The 26510-nt window shown below is 49.8% G+C and overlaps 1 protein-coding gene across 4 annotated transcripts in view; it reads right to left on the reverse strand.

Annotated features, from left to right (window-relative positions):
* DLG3 (discs large MAGUK scaffold protein 3) overlaps positions 1-26510 on the reverse strand; it is a 185201-nt gene that overhangs the window by 115414 nt on the left and 43277 nt on the right. For 2 of the 4 annotated variants that reach the window (XM_050964921.1, XM_050964920.1), the window contains exon 1: positions 7293-7694. The exons of the other annotated variants lie outside the window; for them this stretch is intronic. In XM_050964921.1, the coding sequence (XP_050820878.1) occupies positions 7293-7628 (336 nt within the window). In that variant the 5' untranslated portion in view covers positions 7629-7694. Of the gene's footprint in view, positions 1-7292; positions 7695-26510 lie in introns of those variants that run through there. 4 annotated transcript variants of the gene reach the window in all.

The raw sequence follows: 26510 nt of genomic DNA on the forward strand, positions 1-26510 counted from the left end.
CTGGTGTGAGAGGGGTTGCTTAGGTAGGTGACCTCCGAGATGTTGCTGGGTAAGGGGAGGTTGATGTGGGTCTGTATCTGAAAAAGAGAAGATGTAGGGAAAATTTCTGAGATGAGAGTGTGGATATTGGTCTTCAGAATATCAGAGAAGACAAGTGGGCTAGTGAGCAGTGAACGGACGATTACTGTGAAGGGCAAGATTAGCAAGCAGGATGTACACGGAGAGGGAATAGGCTGGAAGCCAGAGATGATGCCTCGCTGGTTTCCAGAAGAGGTGGAGGGGATGGTGAACAAGAAAAGGGAGATGGGGACATGGAGATATACAAGGTGGTAAGGTCGGCAGGCTGATGTTGCTATGGCTACTTACATTCTATTCATGGAAGAAATTAGCTAAATCTTTGTACTTGAAGATGGAGGAGGAGGGAGTTCTCGGCATTTCGGGGAGAGAGAGAAGCCAAAGCAGGAAAGGGGTAAATTATCCTTCCAACTCCATTCCTGGTGTGTGGAGAAGTAATTCTATAAAGCGTGAAATTCTGGCCTGTCCAGGCCAGGGAAAGTGAAGGAAGGTGAGAATTTACAAACCAGAATTAAGGCACAGTAGCGGCTGAGTCTCCAAGGCACACAGTGAGCCTGTTAGCTGCCTCCACCGGGATTGATACATTCCAGAAGGAGTGGGGAACTGCCCATGGCAAGCCATACTGGAACATGCCAGGCCGGCCTTTTCGTGGAAGGAGCAAGCTCAGCTGCACGTCAGGAGGGATTTGCTGCACATCAAGACTTGGTTTTAATTAAAGATTTCAAACCCTGTGAAAGCTATTTTTAGCAGTTTAGACAGAGATAAAACAATAGCAAAATCCTCCCTTAGCCTCTCCTCTCCCCTTGCTGTTTCAGGGGCTGAATACAGTGCAAAAGAGGATGCATTGATCCTGCTCCTATGTATGTTCCCCTCCTTCTCCCATTGCTGTCCCCTCCTGGTTTTCCTGTCACCTCTCTGACCATTCCCAAGGTGTCTTTCGCTGGGTTAGCCTCACCTCTACCCTTCCTCTCTCCTTGGTTGTGGGAGTCCTGGGGCTGCTGCCCGGGGCCTTCCTCTTTCTCTCACTTGACACTCTCTCTTCTGTTCGCCTACATTCATTTACCACCTCTTTGCTGCTGATGTGTAAATCTGTGTAGCTGCTTTGGCCGTGTCTCCTTCCATCCAACCCTACGTGTGAGCTAGGGTCTTCACAGTGCTTCCTGGCTGTCTTGCCATCCGCTGGCTGAACAGGAGCAGTTCCGTTTCTGGTCATCTTCCTTCCCAGACCTTTGCCACTTCCCCTTGGACAAATACTCCTTCCCGTCACTCATGGCCAAACCCTAGTAACCTTCTTCAGCTCCTCCCACGCCCATGTCCTACACATGCAGGCTGTGTCCAAATCCTGCAGCTGCTCCCGGAAAAATGTCTGAAAAGTCTGTTCCTTTCCCTCTCTATGCCTACAGGGAAACGCTCAGTCAGTCCCTTGTCATCTTGATTATTGTAACCTCTTCCTCTCTAGCCTTCCTGACACCCCGGCACCCCCTCCAGTCCACACAAAACGCTGCCACCAAGATAATCTTCCCACTTGTTTGATAGGACCAGTCTCACACACCCTTCAAATCCTGCACTGCTTCCACCCCATCTGTTTCCAGCATCTTCTGTGCTTAAGTCATATTGGGCCAGATCCTCAGCTGTTTGTAACCCAGCCAAGCTCCATTGACTTCAGTGGCATTTTGCTACTTTATGCCATCTGAGCACCTGGCCCATCAAGGCCCATTAACTTGATGGTAGGATATCCCTGAGAAACTGTCAGTGAGAGGGCCTGAAATGTTGCATTAGACAGAAAGAGGCCAGGGGTGGAGAGGTAAATTTTGTGAATTATTGGCATAAAGATGGTAGTTGAAACCATGTGAGCAGAGAGATCACCCAAGAATAAGGTGCAAAGGGAGAAAAGGGGGGTGAAATCCATGAGACCCCACGAAAAGAGAGAAGGAAGGGGACCTGGTTTCTTGTCTAATTAAGACATGGACCAACAATTCAGGAGAGGGGAGATGTGGAGAATTTAATGGCGACGGTTCCAAGGCAGGAAAGATTTTGTAAGATGCAAGTTTCAGGAGAGATGGTGCTTTACGAAGAAGATTGTCATGCCAGAAAGATTGTTGCCTTGTGAGAGTTATCAGGTTGTGTTACCTTCACACACCAAGGCAGGGCGTGCTCAGCGTCGCATCCCATGTGCTTTTTGACATGGAGCAATGACTCCTCTGGTCTGCAGTAGAACTGGTCACTGCTATTCGTTGTCTAGTGTCCTCCCTGTGCTTCCTATGGGAGGTGACCTAGGAGCTATTTCTGGTGAGCACAGAAATTCAGATCAGGGACTGTTCTCCCACAGGGCCAATGGGCATTTCTCCAAGTAAAACCTGGGTAAGCGATGTCCCGCCAGAGCTGACACTGCAAGGTGCTGAGAATTGGGGGCACTCCTAATCTCTCAGGAGTGAACCCTAAATGATCAGTGATAACTCCATTCAAAAGCAAGTCTCCTGCCACAGTACTGTTGGCCCTTTGACATATGACCCCATGACACATGGTGAGACAGATGGGTATAACGCCATTGGAAGTATTGAGCCAAGTCCTGCCATGGAGTTGCAGAAAGGATAAATAACCCACATGTGTACGTCTTTTTCAAGAGTGTCAATCCAAGCTGGATCCCATGGTACAAAGCCTGCCGACTGAGGAAGGCGTGAGTCCCACACACTGGTGGGTGGCTGGCTGGCACAACGTGATTGACAAGCTCAGAGGGTGGCCCAGCTTGGCTTGCAGAAGCTGCACACTGACACAGCACAGAGTCCTTGTAACAGGCAGGCAGCTAAACCCAGGGCAACCAAGCAAGAAAGAGAAAAGCCAGCCCTCCCAGCTGCTCAGATCGCTGCAGACAGGAACCACCCAGAGAGCCAGGGCCATCATGGCTCCCACATGGCAAAGGAGAAGCATCCAAAAATGTAGTGAAATAGACTCTTACCCCTGAAAGTGGGCTTTAAATAGAAGAAGTGAATGTTTTTATAAAAAGTAAAATATACAGCATGTATGATAACTCATGGCCATGTGTTTAGCCACACCTCAGGGAAGGGAGTCAGTGTGTTTGAGCGGATAAGGCAGTGGACTAGGAGGATGGAATGCTTGGATGCTTTTATAGCACCCAAGAAATGCTTCTTAATGTTCAGTAACTATTCAACATACAGCACAAAGCAAAACAGAAAAGAGACTGTAATATCTGAAACTCCAAAGATCAAAAAAATCATCCTTTAAACAACCTCCCATATTCCCTCTTTCTTTCTGTATCTGTCTTTGTTTTTAAGGGAGAAACCCTTGCGTGAGTGCATCAGATGACACTAAATGTTCTTGTTGTGGGAATGAGAGTCAATTTTAGGGGGTAACTGTCAGGACAAAAGTATCTGTGAGTACATAGCACCTATAAAAATTGGGTTTAGAGGCTTGAATATGGAGCAAGGCACCTAACTTTCATGTTCAAACTTAATTGCCTTAATTGTTTTTAAATGAAAATTTAGAGGCTTCAGAAGCTGACTGCTTTTGCCTGGAAGGAGACAGTGGGAGAACTCTGCTGTGCTGGATACTTTATTCAGTAATGGGCATTTCACATCAAGCAGGGACAGCGAAGCTGAGGCAGCCTCAAGAAATACAGGACTTTTGCTACTAGGATGGTTAGTGACCAGCTTAAAGTATGGCTACGCTCCCTGCTGGACCCCAGAAGTTCTGCCCATGTGGCAATTCTCCATCTGTCACTGGAAATTCTTAGTGTCCCAGAACAACGTTCTGAAACTTGGATGCCTCAGTTTGTCTCTGTCTAACCATTGGGGCTCCCCTTCACAGTGACCAGAACCCCACTGTGTTTTGGGCTCTTGTGGGTGGAGAGGAGGCCCTTCGGCTGAGCCTGGTTCTGAAGATTGTTCCGGGGTGGGGTGGGAAAGGGTCTGGTTCCTGCCTGCTCTGCTAGTGATTGTGCCATGCTTATGGAGTGCAAACATTGGCATCCATGTCCTAGAACCTCAGTGCAAGGGATAAACAAAAATAGGCTTCAGCACAACATGTCAGTGCAGACTTAGATGGACGTACTGGGAATTTCGAAATGCTTCTCTCCCCTGGAAAGCCTGGAGCATCAATGTGAAGGAGAGGGGAGGGGCTTCTGGCACTTAGTTCCTCTAGCCACTGCAGCTCAGTGATGCTGCCCGACAGGATAATGTTGCTCTCTGCCTTTCTTCCCTTTCTCTAGGAAAGGGTTAGCGCTGATTCCTCTGCTCACCCACGCCCGGCCCCGCTTCCCAGTGTGCTGACAGGAGGGAAGTGGAAAAACAGAACAAGTGAGGAACAAGAGAGAGAAAAAGAGATGGTGAAAGAAAAAGTGGAGGAGAAGAAAGGACCAAATTAATAAGAGGAAAAGAGATGACGGGGGGATCTGAGAGAAGAGAAGGAAGAGAGTTAGAAAAGGAGAGGGAGTCGGGGATAAAAAGAAAAGAGAGGAGAGAAAGGAGTGAGAAGCCATTCTGAGCCCTCTGCCCTTCCTGGAATTGAGCATAGGGGTTTCTCGATTGCCAGCATAAGGCAATTTGTGGGAGGAGGAGGGGAAAAAGCCAGGCCATGAGAGGTGGGAGGAGGTGTGTGTTAATGTTTCTGATTATATGGTGTGCTTTTGTGCAAGGCAGCATGTGTGGGCACGTAATGTAAGCCTTTGTGTGGGTCATACAGTACATGTGTTTATAGGTGGTAAATGAACATGTACCATATGGGAGTGAATACTGTATGCATGACCATCTCTTGTGTGTGTCACAGTATACTGCATGCCTGCAAGCATCTGAGCAGACACTGCACACGTGCCTGCTTGTACGTGAGGGAGAGAGAACAGGTTGCAACGGAGGAAGAGAGAGGTGCAGAGCCCACAGCGAAACGAGTGGGTCCCTCCTCTCACCGTGCAGTCCCCCAGCCCCCTCTTCCTCCTCCAGCTCTGTCTGCACATTCCTTTTCATCTCAGGTTTGGAAGTGGTTCCAGGAACACTTACGCCATTTAAAGGGACAGCCCCATGTAAGAGCAAGCTTGGCTTTATCCCTAGTGTGACACAGTGCCGTGGTGTTTGTTCCACATGCCCTCCAGAACAATTACCTTTAGCATTTGCAGCCCCCATCACACTCCCACTTGATCATGAAAGCCCTTTCAGCCTCACAGATCCAATCGCTTTTACTGCTAGACTGGCCAGGCACAGCTGTTTCTACTTGCCCACCATTTGTCCCTCTGCCTGTCCACAACTGGACGGTGAAGAACATTGATTCCTAAGGCTCAGACATCTTGCACTTTCATAGCAGAATGGGAACATTGCCGAGGCATTTGCTGCACAGCTTTACTCAGTGCATAAATTTGCTACACACCAGGGAGCAATTCTGCCTTCTCTGATACATTCTGTGTTCATACCACACACAGACACAGACACACACACCATATGATACATGCAGAGCCTTGCTAGGCACATGTAAGCTTGCACACCGGCAAGGCATCACTCCATCTATACCTTGCACTGCTGGGAGATGGATTTGCTTTTTTCCCCTTTAGCAATGGTAGTACCTAATAAAGCATTCTCCAATCTGCAGACATTCAAGCCAAACCAAACTCTAACACTCAGTGGTAGCATCACAAAGAGAAAATGACTCCTGTTCTACTGTTGCAAAATATGAAGGATTCCTGCATCTCTAAGCATGGCCCCTTCTGCCCAACCCAGCTCGGCTGATGACACTGATCAAACAGACATTTCTCTCTCTCTGTCACCGTTTGCAATCATCTTAACAGGACCCTGGTCCATCCCAGCACCCATCTCTGCCAGGGTTGGGGGCGGGGAGGAGAAATGAAGGAATAACAGGCACTGGCTGCTTTGACATCCCTGTGCCTATCTCGCCTCTCGAGCTCCATGCATTGGATGGAGCTACAGCACAGAAGGAATGGAGCCAGCTTGCCAGGAGCCAGCAGGAAAGCTAGATACAGATTTAGGTGAAGAGACAAATGAAAAGAAACCATCCTCCTAGGAGGACGTTTGGTTTTGGGGCACTTTCTGTAAACACTCCTCTGGGAGTTTCATTTCAGAACCAGATTATTTCAGACACACGCAGGGATTCAGCCAGTAATCAAGAAGGACGTAGAGGGGAGAGAACAGGGTTTGGAGGGGAGCGTTTCCGACTGATTGTTGTTGTCGGTTCATGTACAGCTCTTAAAACGATAATTAGAAGAATCAATAAAAAGTCCAATGTAAGGTTTGAAGCTAATGAGTGAGAGAAGCAGGAGAGAGGTAAATGCTGACTTACATTAAAGCAAGGTAAATTCTTTCTCAGCCTGGGTCCAGCCTCCATTTTACGGCTTTGCAAACAGACTCCATCCATTTTCTATGCTGGCTGATGGGTTCAAAATAAGGATGGTCTCTCCACGTAGAAAAGACGAGAGAGACAGCCTGGCAATTGCTCCTTAAGGAGACCAGTAATCAGATGGGAAGAAATAAAGGCAGTGAAATGAGGCAGAAAGCACACGGCATGCCAGAGACCAGAAGAGGGTTATATAATTATCCATGAGGATGGAAAGCTAGGAATAATGAATGGGGAACAGGCTCCCAAACCCAATGGAAGGTGGGAAACTAGTTTGGTGAGTGCTGGCCATTGGCACCAACAGCCTCAGAGACTGCCCTGTGAGCAGTATGCCTGGTGCCTCGCACACAAGGTGTGATGGGACACTTGGCATCACCGAGAGTTCATGCAATGGCATCCTAAGCAAAGAGAACCTGGGGTGGAGTGCCAATGACCACCGGTACTTGTGCCAAGCAGAAGTCAGACATGTCTTAGCAGCTAAGGCCTCAGGAGACTGTTCCTAGCCCAGAGCAGAACAAGAGAAGAGAAGAGAAGAGAGAGAGTGCACAGCCTCAATGCTGGCCTGGAAAGTCCTGGCCCATCCAGCCAACTCCAATAGCCAAGCAGTGCCGAAATGTGCTACAGGACACCACCTTCTTGCTAACACGTGCCTCTTTTCGAATGACTTACCCACTTTCTGCAGAATCCAGGGGTCCTTCCAGCCACCTGCCCCATCCACAGGTACCTGTCCCCCTCCATCCCCCCATTTACTCTAGACACAAGGAGGCAGAACGAGTGCTTAGGAAGCCTGGGGAGTGGTAACAAGTCCTGTAATAAAAGCCCCCTCTCCCCCCGTTGGCCATGGGGAGCCAACCTGTGTCCCATACCTGTTCATACCAGTCGCGATTCGAACATGTGCATTCTGGCCACCAGTTTGTGCTGTTCCCGTTCATCTTGGGGGTGCTCTTCCCCTGCCCCTGCTTCAGGGGAGCAGGGACATTGTCCCGGGAGGTGGGGATGAGTTTGCTCTTACTCCTAGAGGTGGGGGTGGCTCCCCCCTGGGATGGCAGGGTCTGTGAGCCATAGCCCCCGTAGCCGTACTGCTCATGCTGCCACTCGCCGTAGGATGGAGGCTCCATGCGACGCAGGGCCGCCATCCGTGTCACTTCGTAGCACTCTGGGCACTTACAACAGTGATGGTGCTTGTGCATATTTGATTTCATAATATACACACAACCAAGAACAAAAGGGAAAAAAGGCAAGAGATGGAGAAAAGGACCCCCCCTCCCCGAGCAGCAAATGCGCCCGCCTCCTCTCCCTCTATGCACCCCCTCCCCCTCTTGTAGTCAGAGATGGTCCAGAGTCTTCTGTACAAAACCCAGAATTACAAATCTATTATCTCCAAAGGATAGCCACACAATAAAAAAGGTTTCTGTTGTTCTGCATTGCCGGCCATTCAAATGCTAGCATGTCAGCCTGCCCCTCAGGCCCTGGAGAGCTGCTGGCATGGGGGGCTCGATGCGATCAGCCCTCTGCTTTGCTTCATTGATCTGCTCTGCTGCTTCCCCAGTCCGTGGCACAGCAGTCTCTGGCCCCTGGCAGCCGTGTGCGCAGTCAGGCTCCCTCAGTGGGTATGTGCAGGGGGGTGGGGAGAAGGCAGCTTGCTTCACCTGCAGGGCTTGGGCTGGAGGATTCTGCTGTTTCTGGTCCCTGGACAAGAAGGGAGAAGGCGAGAGCATCTATCTCCAGCCTCCCCGTTCTCCCGGCCCTCAGCCAATCACTGCACAGGGCAGCATCAGCAGCGGCAGTGAGAATGTTAAACAGCAGGCCCTTAAAGACACAGTTGCCTCATTCCTACCCCTGGAGCCTGCTGCACCATTCAGCCCCCTCATGGAGCCAGCTGCCAATCACAGCGCTCGAAATAAGGGGCAAAAACCTGTCCCGGCTGAAATGACTCAGAAATCCCACAAAATCCACAGGCCCACAGAAGTTACCTGTGGAAAAGGCCCAGGAGGTCGCTAAGAGAAGCAAGGGATAAGCTTGTCATTCTGCAGCCTCCACAGACAATCCCCTTTTGATCTGGCATTTGGGTGCCATGTACAGTGGTCACCTTTCAGAACTGTAGTTAACATAACCACATATAAAGTGCCCTCACTACTTGCAATGCTCCCGGGACACCGGACAGGGAACAGCTAGAGAATAGCGAATGCGCTGAAGCAATAGTAATTATCGAAAGCAAAAACTGGAAGATGTATCAGGGTAACCACTGCACCATAAATCCAGAATCTACATAAAACAAACTCAGGAGGCCTCTTCCCTCACGGCCGGGAATTCCCAGGGAAGGCTGCCTGCTCATTTGCTTTCCAAACAGCAAGAGGCCTATTGCTCTGTACCCCATGTGCTGCAACACCTAGGCACAATGGAGGGAACGAAGAATAGAGGGAAATCATTAAATCCTTATGTTCCTGCTATTGGGCCCTCTCCCATTGACTGGGAATGAGAATCCCCCGATTTTTCTCTTTTAGCATAAGCAGGGAGGATAACACGTTTTCAGTGGGTAGACTCAGTGCTGGGATCAAAGGTAGCACAGGCAGATGCTGGACTACCTTCCACAACACAACTCTGCAAACACATTTCAGTCTTGACATGTAGCCCCCCTTTCCAGTGCAGTCCTGTCCCCATCCGGACATGCAAACTTCCTGGTCACTTCAGCCTTGGGCCCTGCACAGCACTAGCAAGAATCTGAGTCCTGACCTGCAGCTCCCACTGTTATTCCAGGGCTCCCCACAGGCAGCTCTGCTGACACCCTTCAGACCCACCCTGCTGCCGCCTGCTATTCCAGTCCACATGCACACCATAACGCTCTTCTGTGCCAACCCCACCCTGCTATTACAGGCCTAGAGCAGAGATGGACAGTCCTGATTCGTGCAGTGGTTTTGTGATAGGCACAAATTGGTGTCAGGATGAGACTAAATTCAAGGTCACCATAGGACGGTACAAGAAGCTTGGGCAGGTAGAGGGCAGTGCTCTGTGCACAGATCCCTAGGTTTCAAGGCCAGAAGGGACACGTGATCACACAGTCTGATCTCCTGCAGAACACAGGCTCTAGAACTGCCCCAGGATAATTCCGAGAGCAGAGCTGTTAGAAAAACGTCCAAGCCTGATTTAAACATTGTCCGCGATGGAGACTCCATTACGACCCTCCGTAAGCTGTTCCAATGGTTAATTACCTGACTATTAAAAACTGACACCTTATCTCTAGTGTGAAATTGTCCAGCTTCACCTTCAGCCAGGGAGTCATGTTAAATCTTTCTCTCCTACGCTGAGGCGCCCACTGTTCAGTATTTGTTCCCCACGCAGGTACTTGCAGATGACCCCTGGAATACAGGTCACCTCTGCACTAGGAAGAAAGCGAAGGAGTGAATTGGAAGGGGTTCAGAGAAGAGCCACTAAAATGATCAGATGCTGAGCTATGAGGGACAATCACAGGAATCTGTTTAGTTAGGTCACGCTCCTGCTAAGTGGGAAACTGAAAACAGCCTGTAAGTATCTGAAGGGTTAATCCGCACCCAGGTGGGAGAGGAATTGTTTAGAGCAGTAGTACAGGCATATGCAGCCAGGAGCAATGGATTGAGAACAGAGTCTAGAACCTAGATAACCAGATTAGATGCCAACGAACAGTGAAAACATGCAACACTGAGACAAGTGCCCTGACACTGAAGGATCTGTTAGCCTGCGGAAGAAGGGAGGAACCTGCCTCCTGCTGGAAGAAGGGAGGAACCACCACTCGGGATATTTAAAACTAGACTGGATAAGGCCCTGGAGACCACTGAGGAGAATAGTCCTGCCCCAGCTCCCGGGGCCTGGACTAGACAGAGCCTAGCTGTGATCATTTCTGTGCTAGGATTCTGTACAATGAAAGAGTTGCTGGGACTAGCTCAGTGTATCTCCAGGTAACAAACCCAAGCACAGATGGAAAGACTAAGAGCACGAGAAATTCCCTCTTAGTACGCAGCTTCCCCGCGGACTGCTAAGTGTGAGAGAAGGGTGAATAATGAATATACCTTTCTTCCCTGGCCCAGAGCCCAGGGAGCTGCTCCCACCCATCAGACAAAGCTCGGAACCAGTGCAATTGGGTGTTAAGAGATGCTGAGAAATCCAAATGGCTCAATTTTTACCCAATTTAATCCCCATCTTCCATGCTCCTTTGGGACACATCAGCGCTGCTCCTTGATTGCAGACAGTGCTGGTCCATGGAGCATCTCCTGGGGGTGTGCACAGTCCTGCTGCTCACATCGTTGTGTCTCCTCTTGACTCCGGCTGCAGTATTATGAGGCAGGGACTGTCGCTTGCTATGTGTTTGTACGTCAACTAGTACCAGGGGTCCTGATACTGACTGGGGTTTCTGGCTGGCCGTGCAACACAAATGAACAATACGAACGGCACTGGCTTCTCTGCCTGGTTTCCAGCTGTTAAACAGCAACAAAGAGCTAAAAATACAGAAATATTTTCCCAATGTCACTTCCCCCATGAGCAATTGCTGGAGTCGCTACAAGGATGTTATGCGATCGCAGCAGGAGGGGAGATGGACACCAACACTCTCTTGATTAAGATGTGGTGCACACAGGGACTCCAAGAACCAACCCCAGGCCCCAGCTGAGATGTGTGAAGCCCCCACTGTATGTCGCTGACGTGGGGTTGAGCAGTAGAATGAAGTTTCCAGTCATCTGCGGAGCCCCTCACTTGTTTAACCCCAAGGGGCTGTGGCACAGGTTTCTAGGGGGCTCATGTGTGTTCAGGTGAAAATGACACACGCTACCAAGTTACAAACATTCATAATGCTACCTCTGCCCCACAGGCTTTTCGAGAGCACCCAGCCCCCACCCAAGTCAGCACAAACAGAAGCCAAATAAAATTCCAAGCCCAGGAAAGCCCAAAGTTCTCTGGAAACCAGTACATAAATCAGCTCTTCTCGTTTAATAATGGCTGTTGTGTCTGCCAGCCCTGCAAGGGGGTGTCATAGACGTAGTCTTAACCCTGTAGTGGGGTTCCTCATTCCATACCAGGATTCACGGAAAAAGCCAATCTAAGCAGTTAGGCTAATTGTGCATTGAGTGAAAGGAAATCCTTTTACAGGCAACACATATTAGATTGTGGAACACACTGCCACAGGATGTTGTTGAGGCCAGGAATTTAGTAAATCAAAGAGGGATTGGACATGTATATGGATAATAAGAATACCAATCCCTAATTCTTACGGATTAGGATGCAACTTTTCTGGGGGGCAGATTATCCCCCATCTGCCAGTTGCAGATTTTCTTGCATTGTTTTCTGAGGGATCTGGTGCTGACCACAGCAGGAGACAGGATACTGAACTAGATGGACCCCAGCTCTGATCCAGTCTGGCAATCACTGTGACGCTGCACCTCTTAAGCAGCCGATGTGCCAGGGCCAGGAGTAGCAGAGTAAAATGAGATGGAAGGGGCAAGAGCCTTGTGTGGAGGCTGGCACGGGCAGGGGCATTAAAGAAATTGGTGCTCTCCCTTCTGCCTGAGAGGATTCTCACACTTACAGCACCAAGCAGAGCAGCAAGTTGTGAGCTGGAGACAGCCAGCAGCAACTGCAGAACGAAGCAGAAGTCCTGTCTCGTCCAGCTAGTTACACCACCATTTGGACTGGGTAAGCTCTCCTCAGCTATATACCTCGCCTCACACATCACCAGGAGATTCTTCATTGGCATTGTAAAATACTGACATGAATTGTTGCTCCAAAACCAAAAGGTCAGAAGTTAAAGATCCCCCCAAAGCAGCAGGGTGATAATGCTGGGACGGGAGATGAACAGGCCTGACCTGATGCTAGCAGGGCAATGAGGAGGCCCATTTCATTTACTAGTCTGTGTATATTAGAGAGCTCTTTCTAGGGGGTGGGGTGACATCGGACCTGGAGGTCCACCTCATGGAGGGACTGGACTGATCTTAAAGGAAGGAACATTAAAACCACACTTGGGGGAAATCCACTGCTTTATACAAACAGCTGCCTCCTCTCATTGGCTGGGGCTGTCCCAGGCACCTTCTCCTGCTACGACTACTTTTATTTTGGTAATGTTTTCCCCTTTGCTGCTCCTCAGCCCTGCACTGAAGTCAGACATGCATAAGTGACATGACAGTCTAACTAGAAAGGACTAGGGGGAACGGAGGCAGAGGAAATGGCCAAGGAGGAGGATTATGACCGAGGGAACTTTGGTAACAAGTGAGTGTGTTAGAAACAATCAAGAGAAGCATTAGGATCTTTGTTTTCCATCAGCAGATTTGAACATGGCCTTCTAGAATAGGCGTTTCTCTTCACTAGCATCCAGTCTTCCACACTGCCCACTCCATCTCCATGGAACTCCTCAAACATGAGAGCCATGTAGCATCCTCAGGTGGAATCCTCTCCATGCCAGGTCTCCAGCGTGGATACCGCTCCCCTTAACTCAACTTTCCTTCCCTCAAAGGCTAGAAAACTTGGAGGCATCCATGACTCAAACCTCCATTTTTCTCCCACATCTCTCTTATCTGCAAGCTACTTATCACCATTACTGAATGGTCAGAATACATCCTAACCTTGCATCCATCTCTTCTGAATCTCTTACTGGTGCTTTTGTCATTCACTCCGTCTCATCTCTTGTGCGAGGATTTGGAGACTACATCTGCTCTAGCACCCCGGTACAGTAATCTCCGCACAATTTGTTGCTTATTTCCTGCTTTTCTACAGCTAGCCGCATTTGTCTCCTGCTGGTCTCATTGCTCAAAAGGTTCATATCCATTGCACAGGAGTTGCACTGCTCTTTTCCGTTGCCCTCATGTTTTCATGGCAGCCAGTCTCACCCACACAGGTAAGCTATGCACAATAAAAGGGTTGCAAACATTTGTCTCAGCAACACTTTGCACAGAGTAGAAAATACTCCCCAACTCTTACAGAAAACAGACCACATAATAATAGTTCTTTGCACACCCAAATCTCAAAGCACTTTGCAAACATCAATCAATCTTCACAACACCTTCAGCAAAGTGATCCTGGTTTTCACCCAAAGAAACTTCAGCATAAAGAAGCGAGGTGACTTAGCCAAGGTTGTACAGCAATCTGATGGCAGGGCAAGGAGTATAATGTTGGAGTCCTGATCCCCACAGCTCTTTGACCAGCCATATCCCTGTGCTCCATCAAAGGCTGGTGGCAACAGTCTTGATTCACTCACTCATACCATGAAAAATAAAACTTGTTTAAAAAGCAGAATAATCCTAATAAAAAAGGTGACTGGATTCTTCAATAGGGAGCCACTGATGAGAGCAGCACTGGGACGATGTGTTCATGGAGGTCAGAATTGCCTGGCTGGAGGGGTGGGACTCTTGAAGAAAGGACTTGGAGGTAGAATACTTGTCCAAAATAACAACGCTGCAGCCCCTTAGGGTGCGTCTACACTGCAGCTGGCTGTAGGCCCCAGAGTCCAAGCTGCAATCTCCACACTGCTATTTTTACTGCACTAGCTCCAGCTCTGCTAGTGCTGGGTTGGGAGGCTCGCTGCCAGCAGCTGTGTAGACGTACCCTCAGCGGTGGGACAGGAGTGGGGTGGGGGAACAGCATCAAACACTGCAGAAAGACTAAGCAAGAGAAATGCGGACGGCTTCCCTTTGTCTCTGGGATGAGGAAGTCATCCCCCAGAGCAACGCATGCTGCTTCTTTCGGTACTGTGCCCGGGCCTGATGCCTGGCTGAGAGGGATCCAGAACACTGACAGCTAACACAGGACGCTGGAGAGACTGGCTTTTGCAAGCTTCTTGATTAGCTGCCCCGAGAAACTAGGCAGCGACACTGGGCTGCAAGCCACGTCTGTCAAATGTAGCGACGATTTCTCTAGGACTGGTTGGACTTTGGCTTGTTTTACAGTGTGCAGCAGATTCCCCTTGTCACAGATGCTGACAGTCCTTGGCAGTTGGGCTCCCAGGGCTTCTGTGCTCCTGTGCAACCCCCAGTGGGAAGTACCGTGTTCTAGAACTGAGTGGGGACAACCTGGGCTTACTCTTCTGGGATAAACCTTTGGACAGTTTTACCCTGGGTGTATCTCTGAGAGCTGCAACATCCCAGAGCCCAAAAACAATGAGGAGTCCGGTGGCACCTTCAAGACTAACACATGCATTTGATAAATAAATAATCTGTTAGTCTTGAAGGTGCCACCGGACTTCTCGTTGGTTTTGTGGATACAGACTAACACGGCTACCCCCTGATACTTGCAACCTAGAGCAGGTGCTGAAAGCCCAGCATTCTGAGGGTTAGGAACTCTGATATCTCCCACATACTCTCCAGCCACAGAGAAGTGAGGAATCGGGGACAGCGGAGTCTGCAGCCATTAACCCAACAGATGGGGGCACACAGGAGGTAAAGTTTCCAGTGAGACTAGGTCGAAAGCAAGGGAGTGGGAGAGGAGGTAATGCAATGGTCTGAATGCTGGGCTCCTTGTGCTGACTCCCTAGAACGACAGTCTCCCAACCAGGGCCGGCTCCAGGCACCAGCGCAGCAAGCAGGTGCCTGGGGAGGCCAATGGGAAGGGGCAGCATGTCCAGCTCTTCGGCGGCAATTCGGCAGCTGGTCTCAGTCCCTCTCGGAGAGAAGGACCTGCCGCCGAAGGATAAAGCAGCAATTGTGGCTTCTTTTTTTTTTTTGGACACTTGGGGCGGCAAAAATGATGGAGCCGGCCCTGCTCCCAACTCAGCAAGGTTGATTCGCAATTTACTGTGTGTGGGTTGTTCAGCTGTCTACTCTGCAAGGAGGTTAAAGAGCCCAGGTTGTGGGAGGAGCAGACAAACAGGATCAAGGCTAGTGTGACATGGGTGAGGGGTGCACATGACAAGGTCCGAAGAGGCAAGAACAATAAATGTTAAATGCTGAGTCTGGGTTTCCCCACAACAACCCTGGAGTAATTAATGCAGGTCTAAGTACAAAGAGGGATAATAATGATTGGACACCCCAGGGAACTGGTTGCACACAGCACCCCAAGGTGCTACTGCCAAACAGATTACTGCTCCCCAAGCCAAAACCACCTTCATTTTATGTGATGATTCCTGACGTGTTACCCACAGCAGTTCCTCAGGCTTTACTCCCAGAATCAATGAGTGAGGCTCCACACTAAGCACCCACAGTTCAAACCAAATGTATGCTGCGGTTGTGACCACAGGAGGAGGGGGATTGATGCATTATCCTCTTTGCCGGGGAACTCAGCGGCAGACTCCACAAAGAGAGTCCAAGTCTTCCCTCTGTAAAGGAGACCTCAGACCCACTTAACTGTCACTTGCTAGGGACTCTATTTTTTGCTAGGTTTCAGAGTAGCAGCCGTGTTAGTCTGTATCCGCAAAAAGAACAAGAATACTTGTGGCACCTTAGAGACTAATAAATTTATTTCAGCATGAGCTTTTGTGAGCTACAGCTCACTTCTTCAGATGCATCCGAAGAAGTGAGCTGTAGCTCACGAAAGTTCATGCTGAAATAAATTTGTTAGTCTCTAAGGTGCAACAAGTACTCTTGTTATTTTTTGCTACAATATCATGAGACCCCCAGGGTCCCATTCCCTAAGGTCCCAGGACAGGGGCTCCCGCTACAATCCTTTAAAAAAAAAAAAAAAAAAAAGGAATTTAGATAAACAAGAAGAAGAAAGGAAACCATAGCAACTACCCTGCAGAGAAATTCCCTCTTCCAGCTATCTGGACCAGAGACCCTCCCTGGAGCCAGTCTCTGTGACTGTCTAGGCTCTTTTCCACAGCAAGTCAGCAAGCTATATGCTCCCTGAGGGGTTCATTGGCAGAGTAATTAAAGACCTCTGTCAAGTCAATCCAATTGTTTAACCCCTGTGGATGCTGCATACGGCACTGCAAGGGATACAGGGGTAATATGTTTTCTCTCCAGAGACCTGTTGGGGGCAGGGTGCTACCAACAGAGAAGGGATCTCTCATCCCACATGGCCACTAAACCCTGACATATTGCACAGAAGTCAGAAAAAAACACTCATGGCTTGGTACAGTTTGCCATGAGAGCAGGCTCTGCCAGCAGGTCTAGAGTGAGCTCACAGCACTATGAGATCGCTGCCTGTTCTGAGACCCCCTTTCTCAGGGAGTGCGTCACAGCAATACCTAACTGGAATGTGGTGAGAGAAAGACGTGGCGTGGACCTTGCCTCAGAATTTCCAGGGGCTTGCACGGCTATTAGTAGCTAAAGTGTCTTTCTACCCTGAACAAGGATTGCCAATTAAATCATTTAGCATCTCCCCTTGACATCCAATCAAATATGCTCAATTTACAAGTCAAATGACGTTTATTTCTGACTGCCAGTACCACGAGCACCCCCAGAGCTCTCAGAATCAGGCTGGACTTTTCCTTCCTCCTCCTCCTTAGTAATAAAGGTTCTGCAGGACAAATGTTACCTTCAGTGACACCTGTGCAAACCTATTGGCTTCCAGTGAAGTTGCACAAGTGTAACTGATGAGAACTTAGTAAGAAGAACTCTGCGTTGCTTCAAAAACTTCTCTCTTTTTGTCAACGGCATTTGGTTCAATGAAAGATGTTACCTCACCCACCTTGTCTCTCAGAGCTTAGGAAGCAATTCAGTTGATGATGCACAAGCAGGAACAGAACTTGGCCCCCTCTCTGTACCTGCACTGGTTCTGTAGTGCCAACAGAAAGAAAAAGAAGGGAATACTAATTTTTCTCACTAAAGCCAGCAGCATCTCTGCTACCAAGATATGCGAGCATGAGAAAACAGCTCTGCATCAGTCTGGTACTAGTCAGTATCTTCATTAATGACTTTGATAATGGAGTGGAGAGTATGCTTATGCAATCTGCAGATGACCCCTTGCTGGGAGGAGTTGCAGGCACTTCGGAGGCCAGGATTGGAATTCAAAACAACCTGGACAATTTGGAGAAATGGTCTGAATTCAACAAGATGAAATTCAGTAAAACACTTCACTTGAAAAATCAAATGCACAACTGCACAACAGGGAATAATTGGCTAAGTGGTAATACTGCTGAAAAGGGTCAGCGAGTGACAGTGGATCACAAATTGAATGAGTCAACAACATGATGCAGCTGCGAAAAAAGCTAATATCCTCCTGTGTGTATTAACAAGAGTGTTGTTTGTCAGACACAGGAGGTAGCTGTCCAGTTCTGCTTGGCACGGGACTCAGCTGGAGTTCTGTGTCCAATTCTGGGCACCTCAGCTTAGGAAAGATGTGGACAAACTGAAGAGTGTCCAGAGAAGAGGTACAAAAATGATAAAAGGTTAAAGAAAACCTGAGGAAAGGTTTAAAAACTGGGCAAGTTTAGTCTCGGGGTCCCTTCCAGCCTGACAATGCTATGGTTGTATGTGTCATGGGAGCAGCTTTGTTAACTCAGGAGCCCATTTCTGCAGATTCACATTTCAGAACAGACCTGCACTTTAAGCACCAAGGACACTGTCGTGTCATACAAGACACACGGATAAAAAAAGCCCTTATTCCCAAAGGGTCACATTAACACGACTTGATCATTGCATTACAGTGTTGTCAACTCTCAAGATTTTTTCACGAGTCTCATGATATTTGGTGTTTTTCTTAAAGACCCAGTGCCTGGGCTCATAATTACATGAGAATCTCTATTTCATTACAAAAAGGGGACGTTTCCAGCCCCCACTGCAGAGAAACGCTTGAAAACATGACCCAAGCGCAGCCTCAAGGCTCAAAAGCCAGAAAACAAAGGAAAAGAGCTATTTTTTACAATCTTGTGATTTTGAAGCAAATCTCATAATTTTTTGGTCCTGACTCTTGATTTTTGAATTGGTGATGCTGCATTCAGTGCTCCATTTCCTTTCACTCACTCTTCACCAGTCCCATGCAGGTATCAGACACGTTCACACATTCAGCCTTAGCAGGAATTGACAACAGAAGTAATGAGGGGGTTTGAATACGTAGACAATATTGTGACAGAACTGCTAATTTTCAGACTTCAGTAACTTAATCATTCCTAATTTGGGGGGGACCTTGGGAGATGGTCTCTAAGGTCCCTTATTTTATCTCCTCCTACCTGCCCAGCCAGTTCTTTCAGCCAAAGCAAGCAGCTCCCTCTGGAACACATCAGTGCTAAGCCTGAGTCAGCAAGATCACCTAAGAGCCAGGGGCCTGACCCCAAACCCATTGAAATCAAGAGAAAGATTCACACTGATCTCAGTGGGCTTTGTGCAGGCTTCATGGGATTTGCCCCCTGGTCCCAGTGCCTGAGTTACGCTGCCTCTGAAGCATTCCCCAATCAGACCAATCAGTTCCTAGGCTCACAGGAACTGAGCTCTGTGGCAAAGGGAAAGAAATACAGAGTCCCCTTTCAGGTCTTCCTGCTTGCAGCAAAATCGGCCGTTTCCAAGCAAGAGCTCCCAAAGGCCGGCCTGAGAGCAGCTTCCAGTTAGGATCTGTAGGAGCTGCAATCCACAACTGGTTTCCTGGGGTTTAACTATTGCTGCTTTCATTCCCACTGGCCAGGCTCCTGGGCCTGGACCTGCGGTGTGTGCTCAGCACGACCAAGCCTGAGACCTGTTTGCTTTCTGGACTGACGGGGCTTGGAAGCAGGCGGGTGCAGAGCATACTCAGCCTCTGAGGAGGGGGCAACTGCTGCCAGCTGCTCTAGAAGCCTGGATGACAAAGGAATCCCCTCTGACCCTCCTCCACAGAAGGGAGGTTGCAACTTGTAGGGCCCTGAGGGAGTAGGGGAGCTGTCTGCAGATAAGAGAAAACAGGTAAAGGCTCCCTGTAGGGCACAAAAGGAGAACAGGATATGGAGGCTTCCAAGTTGCACACCAAGGGACCATCCTGTGAGGTGCTGAGCGCCTTCACCTCCCACTCAGCACACCGCAGAATCAGGCCCCACCTCCCACCCAAGGCGATTTGAAATGGTAACGACACAAAAACTCGAGAGAATCAAACCAAAACATCAGCTGAGCCTTCACAATCACTGGTCAGGAGCTGTGTCATCACATCCCAGCCCAGAAAATATCCCTGCTCAGACCAGGAATGTGGTCTGCTCTGAACCAAGGGCGGCTCCAGGAATTGCGCCACCTCAAGCACGGCAGGCAGGCTGCCTTCTGCGGCTTCCCTGCGGACAGCCCACCCACCGCCCTCGCGGCACCGGTACAGCAGCCCCCGCGGCTTGCCACCCTAAGCACGCGCTCGGCGTGCTGGGGCCTGGAGCCGCCCCTACTCTGAACAGGCCAGACTGGATAACCAGAAACCCTGGGTGCTGCTGGACGGATTGAAATACATCACTCATTGTTTGTTTACTGCCACTTTCCCTGGCGCCTCAGCCTCTGAAATTCTGATACTGTTTGTCCCTGCAGCAGCTAATAAACGATCTGGAGTTCATTCCAAACGCTTCTGTTGAATGGACTCAGGCCTCCTTACTGGATTGGAACTACATAAAAGTGCTGTCAGTGGGAGCCTGGGGAACCCAGCAGGAGATACCAGGATCCCGAGAAACACCCAGTGGAAGGGAGGGTCAGGAGTCTCATGTTTCACAGACTGGGGTAGAAAGTCAGGATGTTCCTTCAGCCACCCTCCCCTTTTCTGTCCCCTTTAAACAAGGCAGTAATGCAGGAAATTTCTGAATGGCTGCCCCCTCCTTCAGCCTGCATGCTAGTTTCTCAGCCAATCAGGTGGCATGCTGAAGCTGCAGCAGCCAGATTATTTGTCTCTCTTAAAGGTACACTGTGCTTAGCAACCATTTCAGTTCCCCTGTCCTCAAAGACAAGGACAGATGGGTTGTTTGGACATAAATTCTGTGTTTTTCTATTACACTAGAGTTTTGATGTGATTCATTCATGTGGCCACCACTGAAATAAGTTTAAGGGTCCCCAGACAGCCTAACCCACACTAAGCTATGGATTGCTTGTGTTTAGCTTCAGTAGCCAAAGGTCTCTGGAAAATAGAGAGAACTTTTACAGTGTAAATCACATTTTCTTATTCTTCGTGCATCGCCCATTCCCCAGGAAGAAGCAGAGGATTCCCTGTTCCAGCAACAGCAAACCTTTAAACCTTCGCAAGTGTAACCACCCTCCCTATAAATTATTAGCAAGGATTAAAAACAAGACCTTGAGCACCAAACCACACAGGCTTCTACTATCTGAAGAATAACTTAATTAGCTGGTAACAATAGCAGGCTGTTTTCCTCTGTGTAGAACAGCTACCGGAAGGGAACACAATACATCCCTTACACTTTACAGAAGCACAAGAAACAGCTGCATAAATTCTCAGTGCTGAAAATAAATATTGGCCATTATCTTTGAAAACTCATGGCGATCGGAGGAGGTCCCAGGTGACTGGAAAAAGGCTAATGTAGTCCCCATCTTTAAAAAAGGGAAGAAGGAGGATCCAGGGAACTACAGGCCAGTCAGCCTCATCTCAGTCCCTGGAAAAATCATGGACCAGGTCCTCAAGTAATCAATTCTGAAGCACTTAGAGGAGAGGAAAGTGATCAGGAACAGTCAGCATAGATTCACCAAGGGCAAGTCATGTCTGACTAACCTAATTGCCTTCTATGAGGAGATAACTGGGTCTGTGGATGAGGGGAAAGCAGTGGATGTGTTATTCCTTGACTTTAGCAAAGCTTTTGATATGGCCTGCAAGAATACTGTGGGAGACAAGTTAATAATAATTGGAGATACACCAATCTCGTAGAACTAGAAAGGACCTTGAAAGGTCATTGAGTCCAGCCCCCTGCCTTCACTAGCAGGACCAATTTTTGCCCCAGATCCCTAAGTGCCCCCTCAAGGATTGAACTCACAACCCTGGGTTTAGCAGGCCAATGCTCAAACCATTGAGCTATCCCTCTCCCCTAGAAGTATGGGCTGGATGAATGGACTATAAGGTGGATAAAAAGCTGGCTCGATCGTTGGCTCAACAGTTAGTGATCAAAGGCTACATGTCTAGTTAGCAGCTGGTTTCAAGCAGAATGCCCCAAGGGTCAGTCCTGGGGCTGGTTTTGTTCAATATCTTCATTAATGATCTGGAGGAGGGCGTGAACTGCACCATCAGCAAGTCTGCAGATGACACTCAACTAGAAGGAGTGATACATACACTGGAGGGCAGGGATAGGATACAGAGGGACCTAGACAAATTAGAAGATTGAGCCAAAAGAAACCTAATGAGGTTCAACAAGGACAAGTGCAGAGTTCTGCCCTTAGGACGGAAGAATCCCATGTACTGCTACAGACTAAGGACCGAGTGGTTAGGCAGAAGTTCTCCAGAAAAGGACCTAGGGGTTACAGTGGATGAGGGGGCAGCACCCCAGATAACGGGGCACCAATCTCTGGTTTCCTGCCCAGCTGTACCAGGCAAAGGCAGCACAGGACCATGCCATGATCCTGCGTGGGAACATGAGTGGGAGGGGCACAGCGGTGCAGGATGCGCTGCTGTAGCTGAATGTGCAAACAAGGCACAGGTGCAGCAGATACAAAATGGGGCTGCCTGTCTCCTCCACAGTTTAGGCCACTGCGAAAACAGCCAGCCTGTCAGCCAGTCCCTGCCCTGGCCCCGAGTCTACCAGTGATGCCAGTTCAAGGCCTTGGTCCTCATCTTCAGAGCAGTTACTGGATTAAATCCCAGCTACATTAAGGAGCGAATGTGGACAGATGAACCACCTGACAGCTGTGCTGCTCTGGGAAAGAGCAGACCTCAGCACGGAGCACCGGGGGGCTGGATGCAGCGTTCTGGGCCCAGGAGATGTGGCTTCAGAGAGACCCTGCAGAGGAGACGGGATGAATCCAGGGTCTGGCTGTCCTCAGGGACCACTGAGAAACCTACCACTTTGAATAGGCCTTTCCACCACCACAGGAGTCACACGCGCACCGCTGGCACCCCCCCCTGCCCTTAACACTGACCCTCTTACCCTAATACCCCCTCCTGTCCCTCCCCTAACACTGACAACCCCCTCTTGCCCCTCACATCCCCTCCTGCTCCTAACCCTGACACACCTTTTCTACCTGTCTTCCCTACCACAAAATAAAATAAACCCCCAAACCAACAAAATTAGATCTGAAACTAACAAACAAATGACCCGACCAAGCAACAAATAAATAACCCTTCCTCAGGCAGAGTTTTGATACTTGGAAATGGAGAAGTGCCAGAGAATCCAAGCAGTCCACTAGGGACTTCACTATTGCTACTGATTTTACATGGACGGTGCTCAGATACTGTGGTGATGGGCAGCAGTAGGTGATTAGATTAGATTAGATTAATCTACCGGACTTTTTCTACTCTCTACTGAAGCCGTTGACACATCTCCCTTGCCTTCCTGTTCATTCCTGGGGTAGGAATAGCTAGAGCCTCTAGTAAAACTGGAGCCAGTCAACCCCAAAATGTCCAGGGACATGAGTTCACACTGACACATTCAGTGCTGAAATCCCCTCTAACAGCAGCATCCTCTGGACACAGGCAGATGAGACACCAAGTCTTGTTTCGATTGTTATATGAAGCAGTTTGAATAATTCACTTAGACCAGAGCTTGTGCCGAAGACAAAATATTTACCTGAACCCCAACTGTTCTGGCTTCTGCACTTGTGCTCTCAACTGAAAACCATAAACTGCTGAAGAGCTTCTAAATTCCAGCGGCTGGAACTAATCGACCCCAGCAAGAGCTGCTCTCCGGGCCCCTGGGCAGTGGGTCAGTTTTCCTTCTCTTCCTACTCAGCGATGGGCAATAGCTGCTCGGCATTTCTAAAAATAAACACGAGGGAACAGGGAGGACTTACTCTCCCTCTGATGCTCCGGGGGCCTCTCTTCTCCCCTCTTTATTATTAGCAATTCCCAGGGTCTTTGATGTCACTAGGCTGGTGCTGGCACTGGTCAGCTGGCCGCCTCCAAATAAGGCAGCAGGAAGTTCATTCTGTAATGACAGTGCAGCATGGCCAAGGGCAGGAGCCATCCTTTGACAAGGCTACGCATCTCACTCAGTGGGGAAATGCATGAACAGCAGAGCACATGCAACACAGCCATGCAGTGATGCATTGTGCACTTTGTATTCTTTGCCAGCAGCCTGACTGGACTTTCATGTGTATCAGGGCCATTTCTGTAGCAACAGACCTTTATTCATCGGTATTAAAATCTCAGAAGCAGGGACCTGGGCCCTTGTTTGGTTAGCAAGCAGCTGCTTCATGTTCACCTGCTAATTCCTTCTCTGTTTTGTTCTGGGGGACCAGAAAAACAGGGATTTCAATTCCCTCCCTCCCTCCCATCACCTCGCATGAGTTATATATTCAGAGCTGCATGATGGATGTTGGTTATACAACAGCCTTTTCTGTAGAGCACGACAGGTCAGAACACCTAACTGTCTGCAGGCCAGACCGGAGCTCCCCAAACACACCCAGCTGTTTGATCTTGGGAGTATGTGGCAACAAGAGCCAGGGCCGGCTTTAGGCCGATTCGCCTGATTCCCAGGAATCTGGCCCCGCGCCTTAGACTTTTTTTTTTAAACTTACTCTGGGTCCCTGGCTGTGATCTGCTCAGGGGTCTTCCGTGGTCCCGCTCCCTTGAGCAAAGTGCAGGCGGGAGCGCGGTAAGCCCCGCGACCCCGGCTGGAGCCCCAGCTGGAGCACAGCAAGCCCTGCGGCCCCGCTCTCCCAGCTGGAGCCCCAGTCGGAGCGCGGCAAGCCCCGCTTTCCTGGCTGGAGCCCCAGCCGGAGCGCGGCAAGCCCCGCGGCCCTGCTCTCCTGGCTGGAGCTCCGGGCCTTTAAATAGCCTTCAGAGCCCTGGGGCAGTGAGGGTCTCCGGGGGCTATTTAAAGGGTCAGGACTCCAGTTGCCTGCCTCTGCCACCTCGGGCCTTTAAATAGCTGCCAGAGCCCCGCCACCCCCATGCATTCCCCAGGGCTCCCGCGGCTATTTAAAAGGTCCAGGGCAGGGTAGAAGCGGGGGAGCCCCGGGCCCTTTAAATAGCCCCCAAAGCCCTGAGATAGCAGGGAGCTTGGGGGCTATTTAAAGGGCTAGGACTCCAGCTGTCTCTGCTGCACCCCCTGCCCTGCCCACACCAGCCCCACTCCCCCTGCCTGCAGCCAGCTCTGCACCCCGTGCCCACAGCCAGTCCCTGTCAAACCCCCTGCCGTGTCTCCAGTCAACCCCTGCCATACACCCCTGTGGCCCTGCCCAAAGCCAGCCAGCCCCACACACACTGCTGCCCGCACCAGCCCTGCACACCCTGCCCTGTCTCCAGCCAACCCCTGCTGCACCCCCCTGCCTGAAGCCAGCCAGTCTCACACTCCTCTGTCTCCAGCCCTGCCACCCCCTGCTGCATCCCCCCACGGCCCTGCCTGAAGCCAGCCCGCCCCACGCACCCCCTATCTCCAACCAGCCCCACACCCCTTGCCCTGCCTGCAGCCAGCCCCATGTCCACTTGTGCCCTGCAGTTCCCAGGGCAGTAACCCTGCACACCGGCTTCAATGAGGGGGGCAGGGAGTAGCTGGGACCCACACATGTGAAACAGCAGTCATTAATAACCAACCAACAGCATATATGATGCAATGTACATAATATATAATTTTATTATTTATATAGTTACGGAAAGTAAATAATACATGAAAGAAATGAAAGGCTTTTTTTTCCACTTTTTTTTTAAGTCATCCCTGCCAGGACCCCGTCAAAAATGTTCGAATTGGACCCCGCACTTCCTAAAGCCGGCCCTGACAACAGCCTACAGCTATGTGGCCTGCACCCACTCCTGCCCCAGAAGCAAGCTTTGTGTGGGACCTTTAACTGTTTGAGTGTGGAGAAATCAGAGCGTGGGGAAAATCGCTCAAATATAAAAGAGGCAATAAAGACAAAAGAGTCACCAGCACTGCCGCACAACTCAGCTTCATGCTTTAAATTCCCTTTAAATGCCTCCAGGTTCCTATTTCAGCTCTGGGACTGAGCCCCATCGCTTTGAGTAGGGTGGGACGAGAGAGGCTGGCTGCAGAGTGAGGAGCTCCAAGCCCGTCGGGGCTACGTGCCTGGCACTGGCAGCACACCTGGACCAGGCGGCCTGAGGGTGGATGCGTGACATTGGACCAATGAACTAAAGCCAAGAAGTTACACATGCTGCTCTTCCCCACGGCCCCTCTCACAACCAGCGGATCTGCACACCTTGCTTTGCTTTCCATGTGGCTGTTTTCTATTTAAAGAGACCTCAGGAGGAGTATTAGTGTATCTGTCCCCAGTGCCAGTCAGTACCTAAGTGCAAGGGAGGGGAAGAGACACATGGAGGCAGGTCCCCGACTAGGAGAAGGGGTTTCCCCTGATTTATAGGGCCATCAGGCCTCCCTCTCACACAGCCATGTGTACTGGACTGAACACTGCAATACACCACAGCTCCCAGGGGGCCGAGGGGATATGCAGTTACACTCTGTGCTCATTTCTTAGTACACAGTTTACTTTTACAGCAATTTCCCCACTGTTTTGCACCTGATAAAATACTGGCCAGTTCTGCAAGGGGGACAGTTTGCCCTCAGTTCTGCTGGCACAGGGAAAACTGCTCCTGCCATTACCCCTGCTGGGCCCAGAGCAAGCTATAGCGTAACACCCAGGTCTGTGCTGTGCATTCAGCAATGCCCTTGCTCACCCACATACTGCCAGTAAGGCAGGATCTCCATACATGGAGGTTTCCTATTTATAGGCTGCATATAGAATCAGCAGATGTTACAGCCGCCCAACCCAAACTGGGCAGGCTGACAAAACCCTGCAATTTCGGAGCACTCAGGAAATGCGCTCTCTGAAATAGTCTCTCTGTGTCCCCTTGTTACGACGGTCCTAGAGCGATAGCAGCACAGATCTAGGAAGTTCAACTGGCTGGAAGGGCTGGAGCCAACACCTCACTGACGGTGTGCTCAGAACAGAGGACTGTGGAAGGGGATGGACCACAGCAGCAGGTGCACAGAGACGAGGTCTGAGTCGGTTCAGAGTCACGTGGGAAACAGAGATGTACGGCAGGGGGAGAGCACCGTTTGCCTGGTGTGCCGAGCATCTGCTCATCAGCATTATTGTTCCTCTTTAATTTTATCTCCACAGCTGCCTGCACTCTGCTCCCTGGACAGGAAGGGG

This window comes from Gopherus flavomarginatus, chromosome 8, assembly GCF_025201925.1.
Source record: "Gopherus flavomarginatus isolate rGopFla2 chromosome 8, rGopFla2.mat.asm, whole genome shotgun sequence".
NCBI lineage: Eukaryota > Metazoa > Chordata > Testudines > Testudinidae > Gopherus > Gopherus flavomarginatus.